At 43.3% G+C, this 18,800-nt stretch overlaps 1 protein-coding gene across 1 annotated transcript in view; it reads right to left on the bottom strand.

The window, feature by feature from the left end:
• Positions 1-1,967: 1,967 nt before the first annotated feature.
• The window catches only part of TSPAN14 (tetraspanin 14), a 67,440-nt gene continuing 50,607 nt past the window's right edge, over positions 1,968-18,800 (bottom strand). Inside the window, exons 4-9 of the mRNA XM_077259359.1 lie at positions 16,762-16,908; positions 8,616-8,786; positions 8,405-8,530; positions 7,939-7,983; positions 3,514-3,633; positions 1,968-2,674 (exon numbers count right to left, since the gene is read on the bottom strand). Of these exons, the coding sequence (XP_077115474.1) occupies positions 2,603-2,674; positions 3,514-3,633; positions 7,939-7,983; positions 8,405-8,530; positions 8,616-8,786; positions 16,762-16,908 (681 nt within the window). The 3' untranslated portion in view covers positions 1,968-2,602. The remainder of the gene's footprint in view (positions 2,675-3,513; positions 3,634-7,938; positions 7,984-8,404; positions 8,531-8,615; positions 8,787-16,761; positions 16,909-18,800) is intronic.

Genomic DNA, 18,800 nt, shown 5'->3' on the forward strand with positions numbered 1-18,800 from the left:
AAAAGCTGCAGTGTGATTGGCAGCTATGGAAAACAAAGTTTTTCTTTTAGCGTTTTATAAATCTCCCCCAATACAAACTCCAAGCGGTGGGCTCTGCTGGGGAACAAATGCAGATCTGATGGGAGTTTGTGGCCTGCCGATCCTGCACGTTCCTGGTATATGAAGGTGCAATGCCGTCAGGGAAGGACAAGAATTAAGGGGAATTCTCTAGACTACACTATAAAGTGCTCATGATGATAAAGCCCAACTGCAAAATCATTTCACTTGTGTAAAGTACAAAGGCCACAAAGCTAATTTTACCCAACATTATTTGTCAACAGTTCCTTAAGGTATTTTTGTTTGTTTGTTTTTGTTTATTTTCAAGAAATTGCTGAAATTTGGGAAAAGCAAGAATGAAATATTGACCATACCAAATAACGTTACTAAACATGTTCTAGTAACACAGACTAAAAAGGAAGAAATGTAAACATATCAAAGTATTTGCACAGAAAATGCTTTAAAATATTCAGTTTCTATGCAAAACACATTATTTTTGTAAAAGACAATCCAGTTGAACATTTTCATATGTTGTATTATTTACAAAAACCACAAGATGGCAGTGGCGTGCTCCAATTGATTACAGCAGAAGCAGTATTAGCACAAGCTGAACAGGGGGGGGTGAGCCATAGGTGGTGTACCCGGAAGGGTTGTTTTTTTTTTTTTTTAAATTAAAGGGCCATTAGCAAATTTTTTATATTCAGGTTTGATCCATGAGAACAATTAAAAAAAAAATAAAAAAAAAAATAGTGGCCTGCCTTTCACAGAGGCCCCGGGCATCCACTTAGGAGTTGTGTTTGGTTCTGCAGCTTGGCCCTACTAATGTAAAGGGTGCTGAGCTGCAATACCACACACAACCTGTTGACAGGGGTGGCACTTAATTTTTATCCACTTTTTGGTGTGCTTTCTGTGACTGTAAGGCTAGGTTCAGATTGCGTTATAGGCAGTCCGTTAACGCCGCCATTAAGCCTTATGTCGGACGCATCGCTGGTGCACGCCCAAAATCGGCGTGCGCTAGCGATGTGCCGTCATTGAGTGATGGGCCCTGGTACACGGGCTGCAGCGTTTCTGGGTCCGTCACCGCTAGCGCAGATAGAGCATCTGCTAGCTCTATCTACGCTAGCGCGATCACATTTCGGCACTTGCATTAACGCAGCCCGTTTTACGTATGTGTTGAAGGGGTTGCATTAACGCAATGTGAACCTAGCCTAAGGCTATGTGCCCACGTTCAGGAAAGTGTGCAAAATTTTCCTGAGCAATTCCGGACTACTTTTGCAGGAAATCTGCACGCATACTTTTCGCGTTTTTTTTCCGGAGCTTTCCAATGCAATAATATAGCGGGAAATCCGTGAAAAATCTGCAAAATTAATGAACATGTTGCGTTTTTTTCCGCAATGTGTTTCTATTGTGGAAAAAAAACGCAACATGTGCACAAAAATTGCGGAATGCATTAAAAATGATAGGATGCTTAATGTAAGCGGTTTAAGTATTTTTGCAGCAGAAAACTGCCGAAAAAATGAGAAAAATCCGCAACGTGTGCACATAGCCTTAACAATAATGCACACAACCTAACAATCCTCAAATCCTAAGGCAATCATCAGACAAATGTGCCGCGTTTTCTCAAAATCCAATGTGTATTTTTCACAGTGACATACCTAATCTATGACACAACATTTAGCTTGCATGTATGCAATGTGCTATTGTTTGAAATATACAGACCACACATTAAAAGGGGTTGCCCACTATATCGACAGCCCCTTAAAAAGTCTCACGGAAAAAAAACCCTTATAATTCAGCTCCCACAGCGGCACCATGCCAGCGCTCCAGCACCATTGTAACGACACGTGCGCACTACAGCTCCTCAGCGGCCGCTGGTCAGGTGCAGCGCTCAGGTGTCACAACGTCAGGCAAGCGTCGGCAGACTTGGCAGGTGGGGAGTAGACCAGGATTTTATTTTATTATTGGACATTTGCATTTAAAAAAAGTGGTTGACCAAGAAGAGGACAACCTCTGCAAATTATTTACACGGTTAAAAAAAATTAAATAACGTCTTGAAATGGTGTTTTGGTATCTTACAGCAAGGTGCAGGCATTACTAAAGAAACAGACATAGCAGAGGAGGAAGGGGAAAGCAAGAAGAAACGGACTTAATGGAGCATATGCACACTGGGTACGGCCTTAGCGTTCAGCTTATAGAGGTCACCCAGGCGTGACAGTGGTTATGGTCCAACAACATCTCACAGTCAATGTACAAACCAGAGCTAATCCCATGTGTCCTGCAGAGCAATGTCCTCACATCACGCTACATTCAGGTAAGGGCCCCCGATGGCAGAGGAGTGCTTCACGCAGCAGGAAAGAGGGGGCGCTATAGGGAGAGAACAGGGATGGCATACACCCATCACGCTCCAATGCTGTCCATAGAGGGGCTTCTCTCTGGGTTCCCAGCCTTCGTTTCTACAATGCAGGGCCACATGGGTGTTGGCTCAGAGTCTCCAGTGGATAATATACGTTTACAGGAGTCGTCGTACAGAGGTACTCTGAAGGCTTCCAGTCTAGCAGGTGGGACCTTAAAATCGGAATCCGGCCTTTACTGCTTCAATGTCAGACATGAGGGTCCGAGCTAGGTAAATGCCAAAAATCTACAGAGAAAAAAACAAGTTATGCAAAGTCATTATTACATTACTATGAAATTCAAGGGAAAAGAAAGATGTCACTAGGGAGCACTGTGAGGGTCACAGTTAAAATTGAAAGCAAAAGGTCCACCGAAGCTCCAGCCGTTAACCTTCTAGGAGGACACAAAATGCAGTAAAGAATAGTAATAACAGTCCTAGGAGCGCTGGAAATGAGACCAAAACAAGGATTTTGGTGTTGAAGCACAACGCGTTTCAACAGTTAAACCGTCTTCATCAGGTGGAAGACAGTTTAACCGTTGAAACACGTTGTGGTTCAACACTAAAATCCTTGTTTTGGTCTCATTTCCAGCGCTCCTAGGACCGTTATTACTATTCTTTACTGCATTATTACATTACTAGTCAGCCGAATAGGCAGCTGAAAAGATAGAACTGACTTTTTATCTGTAGTTTAAGCCTTAAATTATAGATCAAAAATAAACTCTATAATAGATAATACATAAGGCAACACTCCACCAGCTGACACGTCGACATCAACACCGAATTGTGCCATATAAGCAACTCCATGGCAGAGGCAGCGACTTGTGGAAAAGTTTTACATTTAGCAGCTTGGTAATAAAACATGGCTGCCTGCTGACAACACTGGATCTCCTGATCCGGGGACATCATTGTAGTCATTCATGTCCCAGCCAACAGGTACTGAGCTGGGAGGGATCAAAATGACAATCCTACTTTTTATACCCCATCAGTAACCCCATAGATTTAATTCTGCAAGATCCATATAGAAGTCACACCTGATCCCTGAAGTGCTGAGAACATAATACAGATGTACTTGCCCACACACGTACCTGTAAAATGGAAATCACAAGAAAAGCTCCCGCCACAATGTATATATTTCTAGGCAGCCATGCTTCCAAAGCCGATATACAACCCTTTACGTAGGTCACTGTAGCTCTTTCAGCGGGCGTCTGTAACAAAAACAAGTGTATACACATCTATATCAGAACATGCCGATTGTGGCAACTATACAGCTGAAAGACAAAAGTCTGAAAAGTGAAAAACATTTCCAATGGTGGTGGTCCAAATAACTAGGCACTCAGCTGAGAGAACAGGAAATGTATACAATACAATGTGAGGTTATGACGTCTAGGTCCTAGGCTCAGGCCTTCATCGGGTCACAGAGCGCTATTACAGAGGGACGTGGACCAAGCTCTAATGAGTCACTATGGGAGAAGAGTAGGACTTCTGCAGTGTTGTCACCACTGTGGGCATCCCACGTCCCTCTGGGAAAGCTATCTGTGCACCCGATGAAGGCCAGAGTCCATGACAAACATGGTAAACTCACATTACCTCCTATCTATGCGAGTGCCTAGCACGTCTGACTTACAGCGCACAAGGGCTGGGCCTACCAATGCACCATCCTGTCAGGAGAGCTGTGGCTTATACACACATGATGGCGGTCCAGGAATACTGCTGCCACTAGTCTATGGCCTCCCTGAGCCACTTTCTTAAGGAAAGCAATCTCAGTATATTTAGAATTACATTCAAGAGGACATACAGCATATTTGTTTTCTTGAAAAACACCAACAATATAACTTTGACACACGTCTTTTAACAGAATTTCTAAAAAGAAAAAAAAGAAGAAAAAATAATAATAATCATGGCTCCACTATGGAATTCTGGGAGAAGTGAGGAGAACACGGCTGACCTGACCAGCATGTCGTTGAGGCCAGCCGCTCAGTCACTCTGGCATGCAGCACAGGAGACTGCCTCTTACCCGTCAGCATCCGTGGATCTTCTGGTGATCAGACAGTGAGACGCAAAGTTATTATTATTGCAATGGGAGGCACAAGTGACATTGTGCCAGGCCGGCAAATCAAAAGAAGAGCTGCGGATGTCGGCAGGCAAGAGGCGGTCCTCAGGGCACCCGTGTACAGGCCACAAACCACCATAGTGACTGATGGAATAGGACATGAATCCAGTCGCACAATAACAACTTTGGAGGGTGGTTAGGCTCCTCTCACTTCGTGGTTTGGCAATCTCAGGAAAGTTATTACAACCCATTCTGCAAACAACGACTAGTAGAAGACACCAGGCCCGGAGAGCCAGGGCTACCCTGAAGAGGAGGAGTTTCCAGTAGCCACTATTGAAAGGCCATTTGTCTGTTTACACAGGACTGAAAAGTCATAAGAGTCAGTAGCCTAATTGTGACTATAGAAGAAACAGAAACAAAAAGGCAATGTGCCACATACTGACAAAGAGCTGCTTCACAGCAAACTACGTAGGAGTCTTCACTATTACAATCTAATGTTATTTTTTAATGGACACAATAATTAGTGCATGTTTTCTAAGAATTATGCATTTTACTGATCCTCTGCTACTCCTCCTGGAAGAAAATGAATACACTGACAACTAGGGGTTACCATTCTGCTTAAAGGGATTGTCCATTATTAGGACAACCTCTTCTTTGATCAAAACCTTTGGCCTCCATAAGATAATCAAGCCCATACTTTCCTCCTGCGGCCTTTCGGCACTTGCTCTCCCTGGGGTTCTGGTATGTTGCTGTGACTTGTGATGCCAGTGCTGGCATCTCTGCCCCCGCCTTCAGATAAATCGAACGTGAAGAGGAAGTTTGGGCTGCAGCTGATCTCCAAATTCCTCTCCATGTTCGATTTGTCCGAAAGCGGGGACAATGACGCCAGCACTGATTGGGCGCCAGCATCACAACACCACATAAGACCCCCGAGGAGATAAGAGTGCCGACACCGCCGCGGGAACTATGCCAGCATGGGAGGGGAGTCTAAACTTTACTATTTTACTGGGGCCAAGCGAAGGGTATGACAAAAAGTTGTCCAAGTAGTTTAAAGAGAACCTGTCATATGAAAAAAACACTATTAACCTGCAGATATGGGGGTAATCTGCAGGTTAAAAGCATTCTGAACCTGCCCGATGCCGGCACTTAGACCTCCGCTGCATGGAGGAAATGAACTTTATTCCTCCCAGCAGTATTGGTTGCATGAACTGGTGCGTCGGTCCTTGAGGGGTGCACTCATAGTGCTGGGTGTCATTAATGGACACTGTGCATCACACGTACCTGTGTGACTGGCATCCTATGTATGCTCCATTTGTGTGCATTTTTCACTAGGCAGCCACCCAGCAATGAATTTTTATGGTGGTAATCTGCAGGTTAATAGCGTTCTGAACTTGTCCAGCGCCTGCACTTAGATCCCCTCTGCCAGGAGGAAATGGACTTGATTCCTCCCACTAATGTTGCATTTTCAGTCATGGGGGTGACACCAGTGCAATATCACTCAAAGCTCTATGCAGAGAGAGACTCCTATAACCACTCCCTAAGAAATGACTGATATCCGGCCCCAATGCTGAGCTGCTGTCAGTCAGGGCTCGGGGCGCAGTTATAGTAAATGCTCTTTATACACAGAGGGGTGAAAACCTGCGCCAGTGCCACCCCCCATGACTGAGACCCGAACACCATATCTGCAGGCTAATAGCATTTATTCACGGGACCGATTCCCTTTATGGCATCTTTCTAAACAGTCTCTCATACAGTCCAATTCCTGTTGATGGTGACACCCTATTGACAAGGGTAAGGGTACAGTATTTGCCTCAGAACTGTTAAAAAGAGCACGTCTTTACTATAATAGACATGTTGAGACATGTTGGAGAGATTTAGGGAGTTTCAAATTCACAAGATCTGACTGACCTGTTTGTTCTAATAAAGGCTTGTAGTACTCTTCATAAAATCTCAGTTCTGGGGCAAATACAACCTACTGACAAGGGGAATTACATCACTATGAGCAGTAATTCGACTACATTACTGACTGTATGGGAAGACAGTTCTTAGGGAATTTGCACACTGTATTTTTGTGGAGGTTTTGGAGCAGAAAATAAGCCTATGATGAGCAAAACACTATGGGGCCAATTCAAACAGATTAAGCCAGAAAAACAATTGTGAGGTGAAAAATATGAAAAAAATATGAATATGAAGACATGGATGAGTGGGTTTAGAAAAGCAGTGAACATTTATTAAACGCTGTTTTTTAATAAATGATTCTTGTTTTTCCACATCTTCGCATCCATGTCTTCATCGTGACAGCGCCCACCATAACATTTTTTGGCCTCAATTGTTTTAATGAGCAACAAATGGAGCAGCAGACTATAGTACTACCACTTCACTACTGACCTGACCTGCACACCTCCATCGGGTGAGCAGATTCCATCTACTCTTAAATTTTTTTATCACCAGGAGAACGCCTATTTCGTCTTCTAGTTCTAAGTTAGAACAATGGTGAAAAATAATTTAAAAAGTCTCAACATTTTTGCACAATACGGAGTTGAGACTTGTTTTCATGGCCCACTCCATCAAATAGGTCAAGTTTGAGAGGACACTGGGTGAGACAAGGCAACACCTGCCCATCAAATTCATGAAAAACAGCAGCATTTCTTACACCAGAAATGTCACTGTAGTGCCTGACTGAAGTCTTAGCTCTGATGAATAAATAAGTAAAAGGTTCAGCACTCTGTTTTAGAGATTAGAGGTAAGCGGGATAATAGCACATAGTTCATATACACCGCTCTCTGCATGAACAACAAAAATTTTAATGGAAATAGTCAGAATTCAAAGTTGCTGAGACTTTAAAAAAAAAAAAAAAAAAAGAAAAGATGTTTCGTCTCCTGCTGAGCCTTGTTCACATAGTCACAGTGGTAGAAATTCACATGAACGTGGAGAAGCACCAAGGACTTGTAGCTGCCATATGCTTTGAGCAAATCGCTATTTCTCTATGCCAGCAGCCCTTGGTGCTTCTCCACTTTCATGTGTATTTCTACCACTGTGACCTTATGAACAAGGCTCAGCAGGAGACAAAAGTTTTTTTTGTTTTTTTTTAGTCACAGCAACTTTGAATTCTGACCATTGCCAATAGCATTTTCTTTATTCAAGCAAAGAGTGTGCTGCACCTAAACTATTTGATAGTATGATAGTTCTGGCGCGGCACAGAGTGCGGATAACATGCACCGAATTCATTAACCTGTGTGCGCCTCCTAATGAACGAAGTGCTTCTTATCGGTCAGCAGTTTTTACACACTTTACCTGTCTCCCCGCTTCTTTACCTTGTGGCTTCATTGCAATATGAAATGTAAAGAAGTGTTTTATATTTCTTTGATTAACAGGAACTGAATTGCTAAACCATACCCATACACACGACCCCAGTGCATACCGCTCTCCACCAATATGAATGGCACATGAAATTTATTACCTTTTTACGGACGTCGTAACCACACTGAGTATTCACTACAGATTGCTGTGGAAAGAAAACAAAATAAAAAGGCACATTGTAAAATTCTTAATAAAGACTAGAGCTACAGGGGCGACTTCCTCTGGAATCTTAGCTTTCATTCACCTGGCAGTTTGTTTCATCTGCGCTATACAGACAACATACTAAATTCTATGGGCTTCTCACACACACAGGAAAAAATGGACACCTGTATTACTGATTTACAAAGCAAGGTGACCCATTCTATGGAGCTGGAAAAAAAAAAAAAGGCAACAGACTGAGCAAAATCACAGCCATTTTGAAGGTGTAAAATAGCCAGAACCCGTTCTAAAAGGCTGCTCCATGGGTCCAGTCAATCAAGTCACTGGAGCAGAATGTGTGTGTGACCCAGTCTGGGAAAGGTTGGGAGTTTTCCGGTTATCACATGGATGGAAGAATAAAAACTTACGGCTGGGTCGGCGATGCAGCAGGAGAACGGCACGCCACATTTTTCTCGACTGAGATTTTCAGCAGTGCAGTTAAAATACTCATTCAAGTCCCAGTCATCTGGTCCTTGGGCGCCACAGCAATGGTTCTGTTAGAGACACATCGTTACATGGACATATGGAACACAATGGCGGAGAAGTGCGAGAAGCTGACTGCTTGTCAGGGAACCATACCGCTTTCTGAAGGGAGTCTATGAGGTTCTGCAGGTCTATATCATCTCGATAAGCTCTTATGTTGTTCTCAAAAAATTCCTTGGCTCGGTCTCTCACCCAATCTTGGAAAAGGAAGGCCAGCACTGCAACAGCCAGCTCCATGAAAAAGATGAGAACAATGGCCCCACAGAACTGCGGAAATATAAGAGAGTTATGGGGAAATGACAAGTGTTAGCGTTTGCTCATCCTTCTGTTTCCTGCTACTGAGCACTGTCCCCACCACAAGATCAATGATTACTATCGGAGGCCGATTCAGCCTGATCCCCAGCAGCGCTGATAATCTCACAGCTTGTTCACATGCTGCATTTTTTGCTGTAATTTAAATAAAAAACAAAACAAACTAACAGCGTTTCACAGTACCAGCAAAGTAAATGTATGAGCCTTTAGAGCAAGATGTGAGCTGAATAGACCTCATCTGAGTTATAAGTTTGTGAAACTTTAATGTCTCATTTTTATAGCGAAGTGATTTTATTAGTTTTATGATAGTTTATTTGACAGGTTAATTATTAGGCAATCATTAATAAACACTGTGGCCTTTATTCACCAATAGAGTCTGTAGTCTATGGGGTTATATTCATCAGTGGTGTCCTGTGGGGTCTGTGATCCCATGAGATATCTGAAATCTCATACACACGGATTATTTTTTCTTTGTGGATTTGAACCATCAAAGCGTTTTTTTTTTTTTTGTTTTGTTTTTTATCTGCAGCATGTCCATTCTTTCAGCGTTTTCACAGTTTTTTTCCACCCATTCAAATGAATAGTTAAAAAAACGCAATTACAAAGGCAGAAAATCACACATATTCTAAGCAGCATTTTTGCTGCCAACATGCTTTTTGTTGCAGAAAACTCTGCTGCACATACTCCATGTGTGCCCAATCCCACAGGCTACATTCTCACAATCAGTATTTGGGGAGATTTGTGTGCGTGTAGTATCTGGGGAGATTTGTGTGAGTGTGTGTGGGTATGTGTGTGTGAGTCTGTGTGTGTGTGTGGATGAGAGTGAGTGAGTGAGAGAGAGAGTGAGTGCGCACATACCCTTAGGTACATTTGGCAAAGCAGCTTTTCATGGTGTTTTTACTTGCATTTTTAACGTTGTGGTTTTTGTCTCTTGTTGGTATGTCATGTTCTAAATAAAGCTGCAATGTTTCTGATACTTCCTTGTATTTGGCTGTAACAAAACTTTATGGATGTGCAGATTACTTTAATTTTTTTCCTGGTGGTTTTTCCAAATCTAATGAAGTTCTGCATATCTGCTCAGATGATGTGTTCCCTCTTTCTGCCCACGATGTAGATACTGCCTGAGTAGAATGAGCCTTCAGAGATGCAGGAGGGGAGAGACTTTGTGATGAACATGCCAAACAGATAGCTTGTTTGATCCAATTAGCAATTGTATTTTTTGCCGCTTTCTTGCCATTATTTCGTCCTGAGAACTGAACAAATAAGTTCTGGTCAATTCTCCAATCTTCGGTCTGTTGAAGGTAATAAGAGAACCACTCTGCGGACATCCAGGATGTGGAATGTTTTTTCCTTCATGTTGGAAGGATTTGGGCAGAATGAGGGTAACACAATATCCTGACTCTTATGGAAGTCCGAGACCACTTTAGGCATAAAGGAGGGATCCAACTGAAGGATAATACTATCTGTAGTGATAGTTAAATAGGGCTCCTGTACTAAAAGGGCCTGCAACTCCCCTATGCGTCTAGTGGTGGCAATTGCTACAAGAAAAACAGTTTTTAGGGTCAGGTTCTTTAGACTCAGGGATAACAGAGGTTCCAATGGATCCTGGGTTAGGCTGTTAAGAACTAAATTCAAATCCCAGGAGGAACCTGACTACGAAGCCTAGGACGAATTCTAGTTGCGGATGTCAAAGTCTTTAACTCATCGGTGGCCAGCTAAGTCCTGATCAAAAATGGAACTAAGAGTGGACACCTGCACTTTCAGTGCACTGGGTGTAAGCCCCCAATCCAACCCCTTTTGAAGGAAGTCTAGAAACTGCACGATGTTGGGATGGCAGGGATCAGGGGTATTTGGGAAACACCAGGATGAAAATGTTTTCCAAACTTTGCTCTAAATAGTGTTAGTGACCGGCTTTCTGCTCTTCTGAAGGGTCTGAATGACTTCATCCGAGAGCCCTTTGGCTTTTAAGATTTAGGCTTCAGTAGCCAAGCTGCAAGGTTCAATCTGTGGAGATCTGGATATAGTAGAGGACCCTGATGAAGGAGGCCAACCTTTTGTCCTTGCAGGCTTAGGGATTGGTGGGAAGGCATATGCCAGGTTGAACTTCCACGGATGGGAGAAGGCGTCTATCCCCCGAAATCCATTCACGGGACTGAGGCAAAAGAAAGTCCTCACCTTTGTATTCTGACCATTGGCAAACAGGTCCACATCGGGATTCCCCCACATCAAATTTAGGAACAAGAAGACCGCTTGGTCCAGGCACCACTCTCCTGGATGGATGACCTTCGTACTGAGGAAGTCCGCCTGGATATTGTCTGACCCTTTCAGATGTACTGCAGAGATGGACAACAGACTTTTTTCTGCCCAGGAAAAAATCCTTGCAGTGTAATTTCAAACTGTCGTATTTCATGCCTCCATGATGCCAGAGGTAGGCCACTGTGGTCATGTTGTCTGAATAGACACGCACGTGATGATTTTGGATAATGGCTGATGAGGCTTTCAATGCTATTTCCACTGCTTTCAGTTCCCTCAGATTTGAGGAGCTGGAACTGATGTCTGGGGGCCATAGTCCTTTGAAGTAGGATCCCTCAACCAGCCTCTTCGACTGGTGTCTGAACAGAGTACCTTCAGGGGAAGCTGATCCCACCTGACCCCCCACTGGAAATTTCGGTGGTCCAGCCACCATGAGAGCGCCGATTTCACATGACCGGAAAGGGGAATTCTCCTGGTCAGTATGTTTTGATTTTTTTCTCGCACGAGACTGAAGAATTTGTGTATGGCTTTGCGCCCAGGAGACTGCCTGGATGCATGAAGTTAGAGATCCCAGAGCAGACATGGACTCCCTTAAGGTTGGCGATCTCTGGTCTCTGAACCTGGAGATCCTCTGAACAAGGACGAGCTGACGATCCCTGGGTAAGAAGGATGTTCTCTTCCCTGAATCCAAAAAAAATTCCCAAGAAATTCTTCTTTGAAGAAAGATGAAGATCTGATTTCTCCAAATTCAGGATCCAGCCTAGGGATTCCAGGTTCTCCAGGGTCTTAAAACATCTAGGTTCAGGCGAGGGATGTATGGAGTGATTGAGAAAATCGTCCAGATATGGGATTATGCAAACTCCCTGGTGCCGGATGTAAATTACTGCTTCCGCCATAATTCTGGTAAACACCCGCGGCGCCGAAGAAACTCCAAATGGTAGGACGTTGAACTGGAAATGGCTGACCCGTTGACTCTGGGAAACAGCAAACCTGAGGAACTTCCTGTGGTCCAAATGGAGCAGCATATGATAGTAGGCATCTCTTAGATCTACTGTAGCCATGACCCAACCTTGTCCGATGAGTGCGATAGCCGATCTGATCGATTCCATTTTTAATCATCTGTATTTGATCACCTGGTTTAGGGGTTTCAAATTTACGATAACCCCGTGTTTCCCTGAGGGCTTTGTTACAAAGAATAGGCGAGAATAGTGTCCCCTTCCTAACTCCTGTTATGTCAACCGAGAGATCACTCTCGCTTGAAGTAGATCTTGCAGGTCTAATAGCAAGGACTCTTGGAGATGTGGAGACTGCAGGGAAGTTAATTAACAGCCGCTGCGGGGGAGGACTCTCGAATACCAATCTCAGACCGTCCCGCATGGTACGGAGAACCCAATGGTTTGAGGAAATGGCTTGCCATCGAGTGAAGAAACGCGACAGTCGACCCCCGAGTCATTGTTTGTCAGGGTTTTGCTGGTGGTGGGAAACAAGGATGTTTTTGCCCTTCCCACCTTTAGGATAACTCCATCGCCCTGTTTTGCCTTTCCCCCTGAAATCCTTCAGGGAGAGCTGGTCACAGGGGGCATGAAAAAATGTTTCCTAGAACATTTTTGTTTGGGAAGCGATTTCTTTTTATCTGCAGCTTTTTCTAGGATATCATCAAGGACTGGGGCATACATATGGTGTCCCTGAAAGGAAATGGTGCAAAGTTAAGTTTTAGAGGTAAGGGCGCACCCCCATGATTTTAGCCACAAAGCTCTCCTAGCTGAATTAGAGAGGACTGAAGATCTTGCTGCTACCCGGACAGACTCCGCAGATGCATCAGCCAGGAATCTCGTGGCTTTCTGAAGGAGAGAGTCAGAATCTCCTCCCTGTAGGTCCCCTGTGTAAGGTGATCCTCCAACATGCACAGCCAAAGGAATAGAGATCTGGCAACGCACATCGAGGCCACATTCGTCTTGAGTAGATTAGTAGAGGTGTCCCAGGACTTTCTCAGTAAGCTCTCGATCTTCCTATCCATAGGATCTTTGAGCTGGGATGAATCCTCGAAAGGGAGAGCCGTCTTTTTGGTCACCCTAGACACCTGCAAATCTACTTTAGGTATCTCCCATAAAGAAACATGTCCGTAAAGCGGAAAGCGATTTCTTAACTCTGAAGGGATGCCAAGCTCTTTCTCAGGGAGGCCCCACTCCTGAAGGATAAGATATGGGATATTCTCATGAATGGGAAACCCTTTCTGATCTTTGGGTTTTAGCCCTCCAAACATTTCATCCTGTACTGAATATCTTACATCATCTTCCTCAACCCCCATGGTGTTTCTCACCATGCTAACTCAAAGAGCGCCCCAAACATGGCCGCTGTCCTGGAGAACGCCGGCATCTGCTGACCGCGCATGCGTTCCAGCGTGGAACGCATAGGGAGATAAATCGGAAGTTAGCCGACATCACTTCCGATGCGTGCAAACTCCGGAATCAGCTGCACGGAGGGAGGATGCCAGGGAGCTGCAAGAGGACCTCGGGCTGGCACGTCACCGCCCTACTTTACTCCGCTGTTGAGGCGCAGGAGGGGCGGGAATGGGGTCTCGAGTCACATGCAATATGGAGACGGGAGCAGCTTCTTTAGAGAAGGAGAGTGGCGCCCCCGACCTCAGCTGCCCGACATAGCGTTAAGAAATCAATCAAGTTGTTCCTGATCGCCGGCCACAGCAGCACCATCAGAAACCTCTTCATGCCCCATAGGGGACAGGAAAAACACTGGAGGTTGTAGGGAGTGGTATTTAAGCTCTTTTGTGTTTCCTGTCCCCCATTAAGGCAGGGAGACATCCTCAGATGCTGCTGTCATGGAAGGTGACTGGAGAAAAGAACAATTTACATTTTACTCAAAAATATACAGTACAGACCAAAAGTTTAAACACACCTTCTCATTTAAAGATTTTTCTGTATTTTCAGGACTATGAAAAATTGTACATTCACACTGAAGGCATCAATACTATGAATTAACACATGTGGAATTATATACTTAACAAAAAAGTGTGAAAAAACTGAAATTATGTCTTATATTCTAGGTTCTTCAAAGTAGCCACCTTTTGCTTTGATGACTGCTTTGCACACTCTTGGCATTCTCTTGATGAGCTTCAAGAGGTAGTCACCGGAAATGGTTTTCACTTAACAGGTGTGCCCTGTCAGGTTTAATAAGTGGGATTTCTTGCCTTATAAATGGGGTTGGGACCATCAGTTGTGTTGCGCAGTAGTCTGGAGGATACACAGCTGATAGTCCTACTGAATAGACTGTTAGCTGCTTTTTTCTTGCCAGAATACAAATTCTAAAACGAGTGGCCATCATTACTTTAAGAAATGAAGGTCAGTCAGTCCGAAAAATTGGGAAAACTTTGAAAGTATCCCCAAGTGTAGTTGCAAAAACCATCAAGCGCTACAAAGAAACTGGCTCACATGAGGACCGCCCCAGGAAAGGAAGACCAAGAGTCACCTCTGCTTCTGAGGAAAAGTTTATCCGAGCCATCAGCCTCAGAAATCGCAGGTTAACAGCAGCTCAGATTAGAGACCAGATCTATGACACACAGAGTTCTAGCAGCAGACACATCTCTACAACTTTTAAGAGGAGACTTTGTGCAGCAGGCCTTCATGGTAAAATAATAACTGCTAGGAAACCACTGCTAAGGACAGGCAACAAGCAGAAGAGACTATTTTGGGCTAAAGAACACAAGGAATGGATATTAGACCAGTGGAAATCTGTGCTTTGGTCTGATGAGTCCAAATTTGAGATCTTTGGTTCCAACCACTGTCTTTGTGCGACGCAGAAAAGTTGAACGGATGGACTCTACATGCCTGGTTGCCACCGTGAAGCATGGAGGAGGAGGTGTGATGGTGTGGGGGTGCTTTGCTGGTGACACTGTTGGAGATTTATTCAAAATTGAAGGCATACTGAACCAGCATAGCTACCACAGCATCTTGCAGCGGCATGCCATTCCATCCGGTTTGCGTTTAGTTGGACCATCATTTATTTTTCAACAGGACAATGACCCCAAACACACCTCCAGGCTGTGTAAGGCTAGGTTCCCATTGCGTTAATGGGTGAGCGCTAACGGACAGCGTTGCACGGCGAAATTAATGCACTGCGTCCGTTAGCGCTCCCATTGCCAGCAATGTTTAAGCGCATTGCTAGCGCGTGTCATTTTCGGCACGCGCTAGCGATGTGCTGTTCTTTTGTAGCGCGCCTCGGACGCTGCTTGCAGCGTCCGCGGTGCGCCCGAGGTCCGTTCCCCGCTCTCGCAGATCGGGGATCTGCGCTAGCGGGGACGTTTAACGCGACCCCTTAAAAGACATTGCGTTAGCGCAATCCGCTAGCGCTAAACGGATTGCCCTAACGCAATCTGAACCTAGCCTAAGGGCTATTTGATCAAGAAGGAGAGTGATGGGGTGCTACGCCAGATGACCTGGCCTCCACAGTCACCAGACCTGAACCCAATCGAGATGGTTTGGGGTAAGCTGGACAGCAGAGTGAAGGCAAAAGGGCCAACGAGTGCTAAGCATCTCTGGGAACTCCTTCAAGATTGTTGGAAGACCATTTCCGGTGACTACCTCTTGAAACTCATCAAGAGAATACCAAGAGTGTGCAAAGCAGTCATCAAAGCAAAAGGTGGCTACTTTGAAGAACCTAGAATATAAGACATAATTTCAGTTGTTCCACACTTTTTTGTTAAGTACATAATTCCACATGTGTTAATTCATAGTTTTGATGCCCTCAGTGTGAATGTACAATTTTTATAGTCATGAAAATACACAAAAATCTTTAAAATGAGAAGGTGTGTCCAAACGTTTGGTCTGTATCGTGTGTGTGTGTGTGTGTGTGTGTGTGTGTGTGTGTGTGTGTGTGTGTGTGTGTGTGTGTGTGTGTGTGTGTGTGTGTGTGTGTGTGTGTGTGTGTGTGTGTGTGTATATATATATATATATATATATATATATATATATATATATATATATATATATATATATATATATATATATATATATATATATATATATATATCAGCCTCCATTGGAGGCCAGCCACAGTAATGACAGAGCACATAAAATGCAGTTGTCACGGACATTTAAGTGGTTAACAGCAGAGAGTGGAGCTCTCCTCCACCTTTTGCTATTACAGGCAGATGCTGGCTATGTACTATAGCCATTATCTGCCATGAATATGGTAGACAAGCTCCATAAATCTACTCCAACTTGTGCCATAAAGCACAGTGGATGTTGGAAAGGGGTTGAAGCAGTTGTCCATTGCTACTGAGAATAATAATTTTTGCAATAGGGATTATTACAAATTTTGCACTGTTTGACTGCACAGCCTCTTTGTTTTTCTGAAGGTTCAACTTTGATATGGTCCATTTTTCATAAATCAGCTGAGATAAGCTCAGAAAGAGACAGATAAACAAGTTACAGACTCTCCGTCTCACTGTCATAGTGGCCTGACTGACGGATTATCTGTTCACTCATTCTGCAGCCAACAACAGACCGTGCAACAGAAGAGGGGCTATAAAAGAGAAACTGCAAAATAATGTTATAAAACTCAATTGCAGAAGTTTTTAGCCCAAAATACATTCATTCTAGGGAAAATAAATAAAAAAAATGTCCTAATCCATACAATTCTTTAGTCCTGTTGAATTACTTACAAATTTCAAAAGGCAAATGTTTTCTCTCAAAGCACCAACACATCCAGCGAAGCCGAGTGTGAACATAATGACCCCTACTACCAGAACCAACCATACAGGGTCAAAACCATGAAGCCGAGTCACTTTTGTTATATCAGACAAAATCCCCTGAAAAAAAATGAAAAAGATGAGCACGTTATGGGAAGTTTTAGACGCTTTTATCAAAAAGAAAAGATTAAAAGGCGCAAATTAATTGCACAAATGTATGGCTGCAACAAGACAATTTCTACACACCACTTTTATTAGGAACCCTGCACCTTAAAATAAATGGGCCACAGTTCTTGCCAACTACTCTCTCCACCTACATTGGTACAAAAGGCACAATTTGTGATAAATGTGGGCCTATGTGCGACTGACATCTGACGTTTACTGCCCATTTCACACTTCCCAGTTCGGACGCAGGACAATTGGAATCAAAAAGTTGAAAGTGTTTTTCTCATTTTTTTTTATTTTTAAATTTGGCTGCAAAACATTGCATGAAAATCCGGCACCAAAATGGAAATTGGACTTAGACCAGCTCTAGCCACCAACGCAAACACTACTTTTATATATCTGTTTATATAAATCCTTTACATGAATATATATATATTTTTAAGCAATACTATATAGATGGAAGAATAGTTAGTGTTAATAATATTTGGCTTGAAAACTGGAAGAATTGTGACAGTGTTTTACTACAAAGTATCCTTTTTAAAGGTATGAAACAGAAAAATGTAAATTATGTCAAAAACAGCTTTATGCAAATACTTTTAAACCTAAAAAAAGACAGAAGTATTCTAAAAATGCTACCTTTATTGGCTAACCAGAAAAATAATGATTTTAGGCACTCACTGGAAAAGCTCTCTCTCAGTCTTCATTGGGGGGGGGGGGGGGGGGGAACATAAACCATAAACCGGCCATGTTCACACGATCCTTTTTTTGATCCTTTTTTTTTCAGGTCCTGATTTGGAAAACCCGCAGTGCAAAACTGCACTGCTGATTTTCCTGCAGTTTCTTCTGCAGATTCCTCTGCGGGTTTTCAACAGCACTTTCCTATTGGTGCCTGTTGAAAACAGGAGCTGAATCCGCAGAAAGAAGTGACATGGTACTTCTTTTTTTCTGCAGGCAAATCCTCGCGGATTTGCCTGAGAAAAAAAGGATAGTGGGCACAGCGGTTTCTGTTTTCCATAGAGTAACATTGGACTGTACCCTGCATGGAAAAAGGACCTGAAAAAAAAAAGGATCAAAAAAAGGATCGTGTGAACATAGCCTAATCCTGAAAGGGGGGGAGGGGTGCAGGCCCATGCCTTATAAACGTTAATAATGGCCATTCTAATCCATACTACGAGATTTAAAGGAAGTAGGTAGTGAGGAGGCATTAAATAAATACAGAAAATTAAATACATTCTGTAAAAAGCAAATCAAGGTAGCGAAGATTGAGACAGAGAGACTCATTGCCAGAGAGAGTAAAAATAATCCCAAAATATTCTTTAACTACGTAAATATTAAGAAACTAAAAAATGATAGTGTTGGCCCCCTTAATAATAGTCTGGGGGAAATGGTGGATGAGGAAAAAGCCAATGTGCTAAATGACTTTTTTCATCAGTATTTACACAAGAAAATCCCATGGCAGACAATATGATCAGTGATAACAAAAATTTCCCATTAAGTGACACCTGCTTAACCCAGCAGGAAGTACAGCGGTGTCTAAAAATCACTAAAATTGACAAATCTCCGGGCCCGGATGGGATACACCCCCGAGTACTGCAGGAATTAAGTACAGTCATTGATAGGCCATTATTTTTAATCTTTAAAGATTCCATAATAACAGGTCTGTACCACAGGACTGGTGTATAGCAAATGTGGTGCCAATATTCAAAAAGGGGACAAAAACTGAACTCGGAAATTATAGGCCAGTAAGCTTAACCTCTACTGTGGGTAAAATCCTGGAAGGCATTCTAAGGGATGCTATACTGGAGTATCTGAAGAGGAATAACCTCATGACCCAGTATCAGCACGGG

Source organism: Ranitomeya variabilis, chromosome 4, assembly GCF_051348905.1.
Source record: "Ranitomeya variabilis isolate aRanVar5 chromosome 4, aRanVar5.hap1, whole genome shotgun sequence".
Lineage (NCBI taxonomy): Eukaryota > Metazoa > Chordata > Amphibia > Anura > Dendrobatidae > Ranitomeya > Ranitomeya variabilis.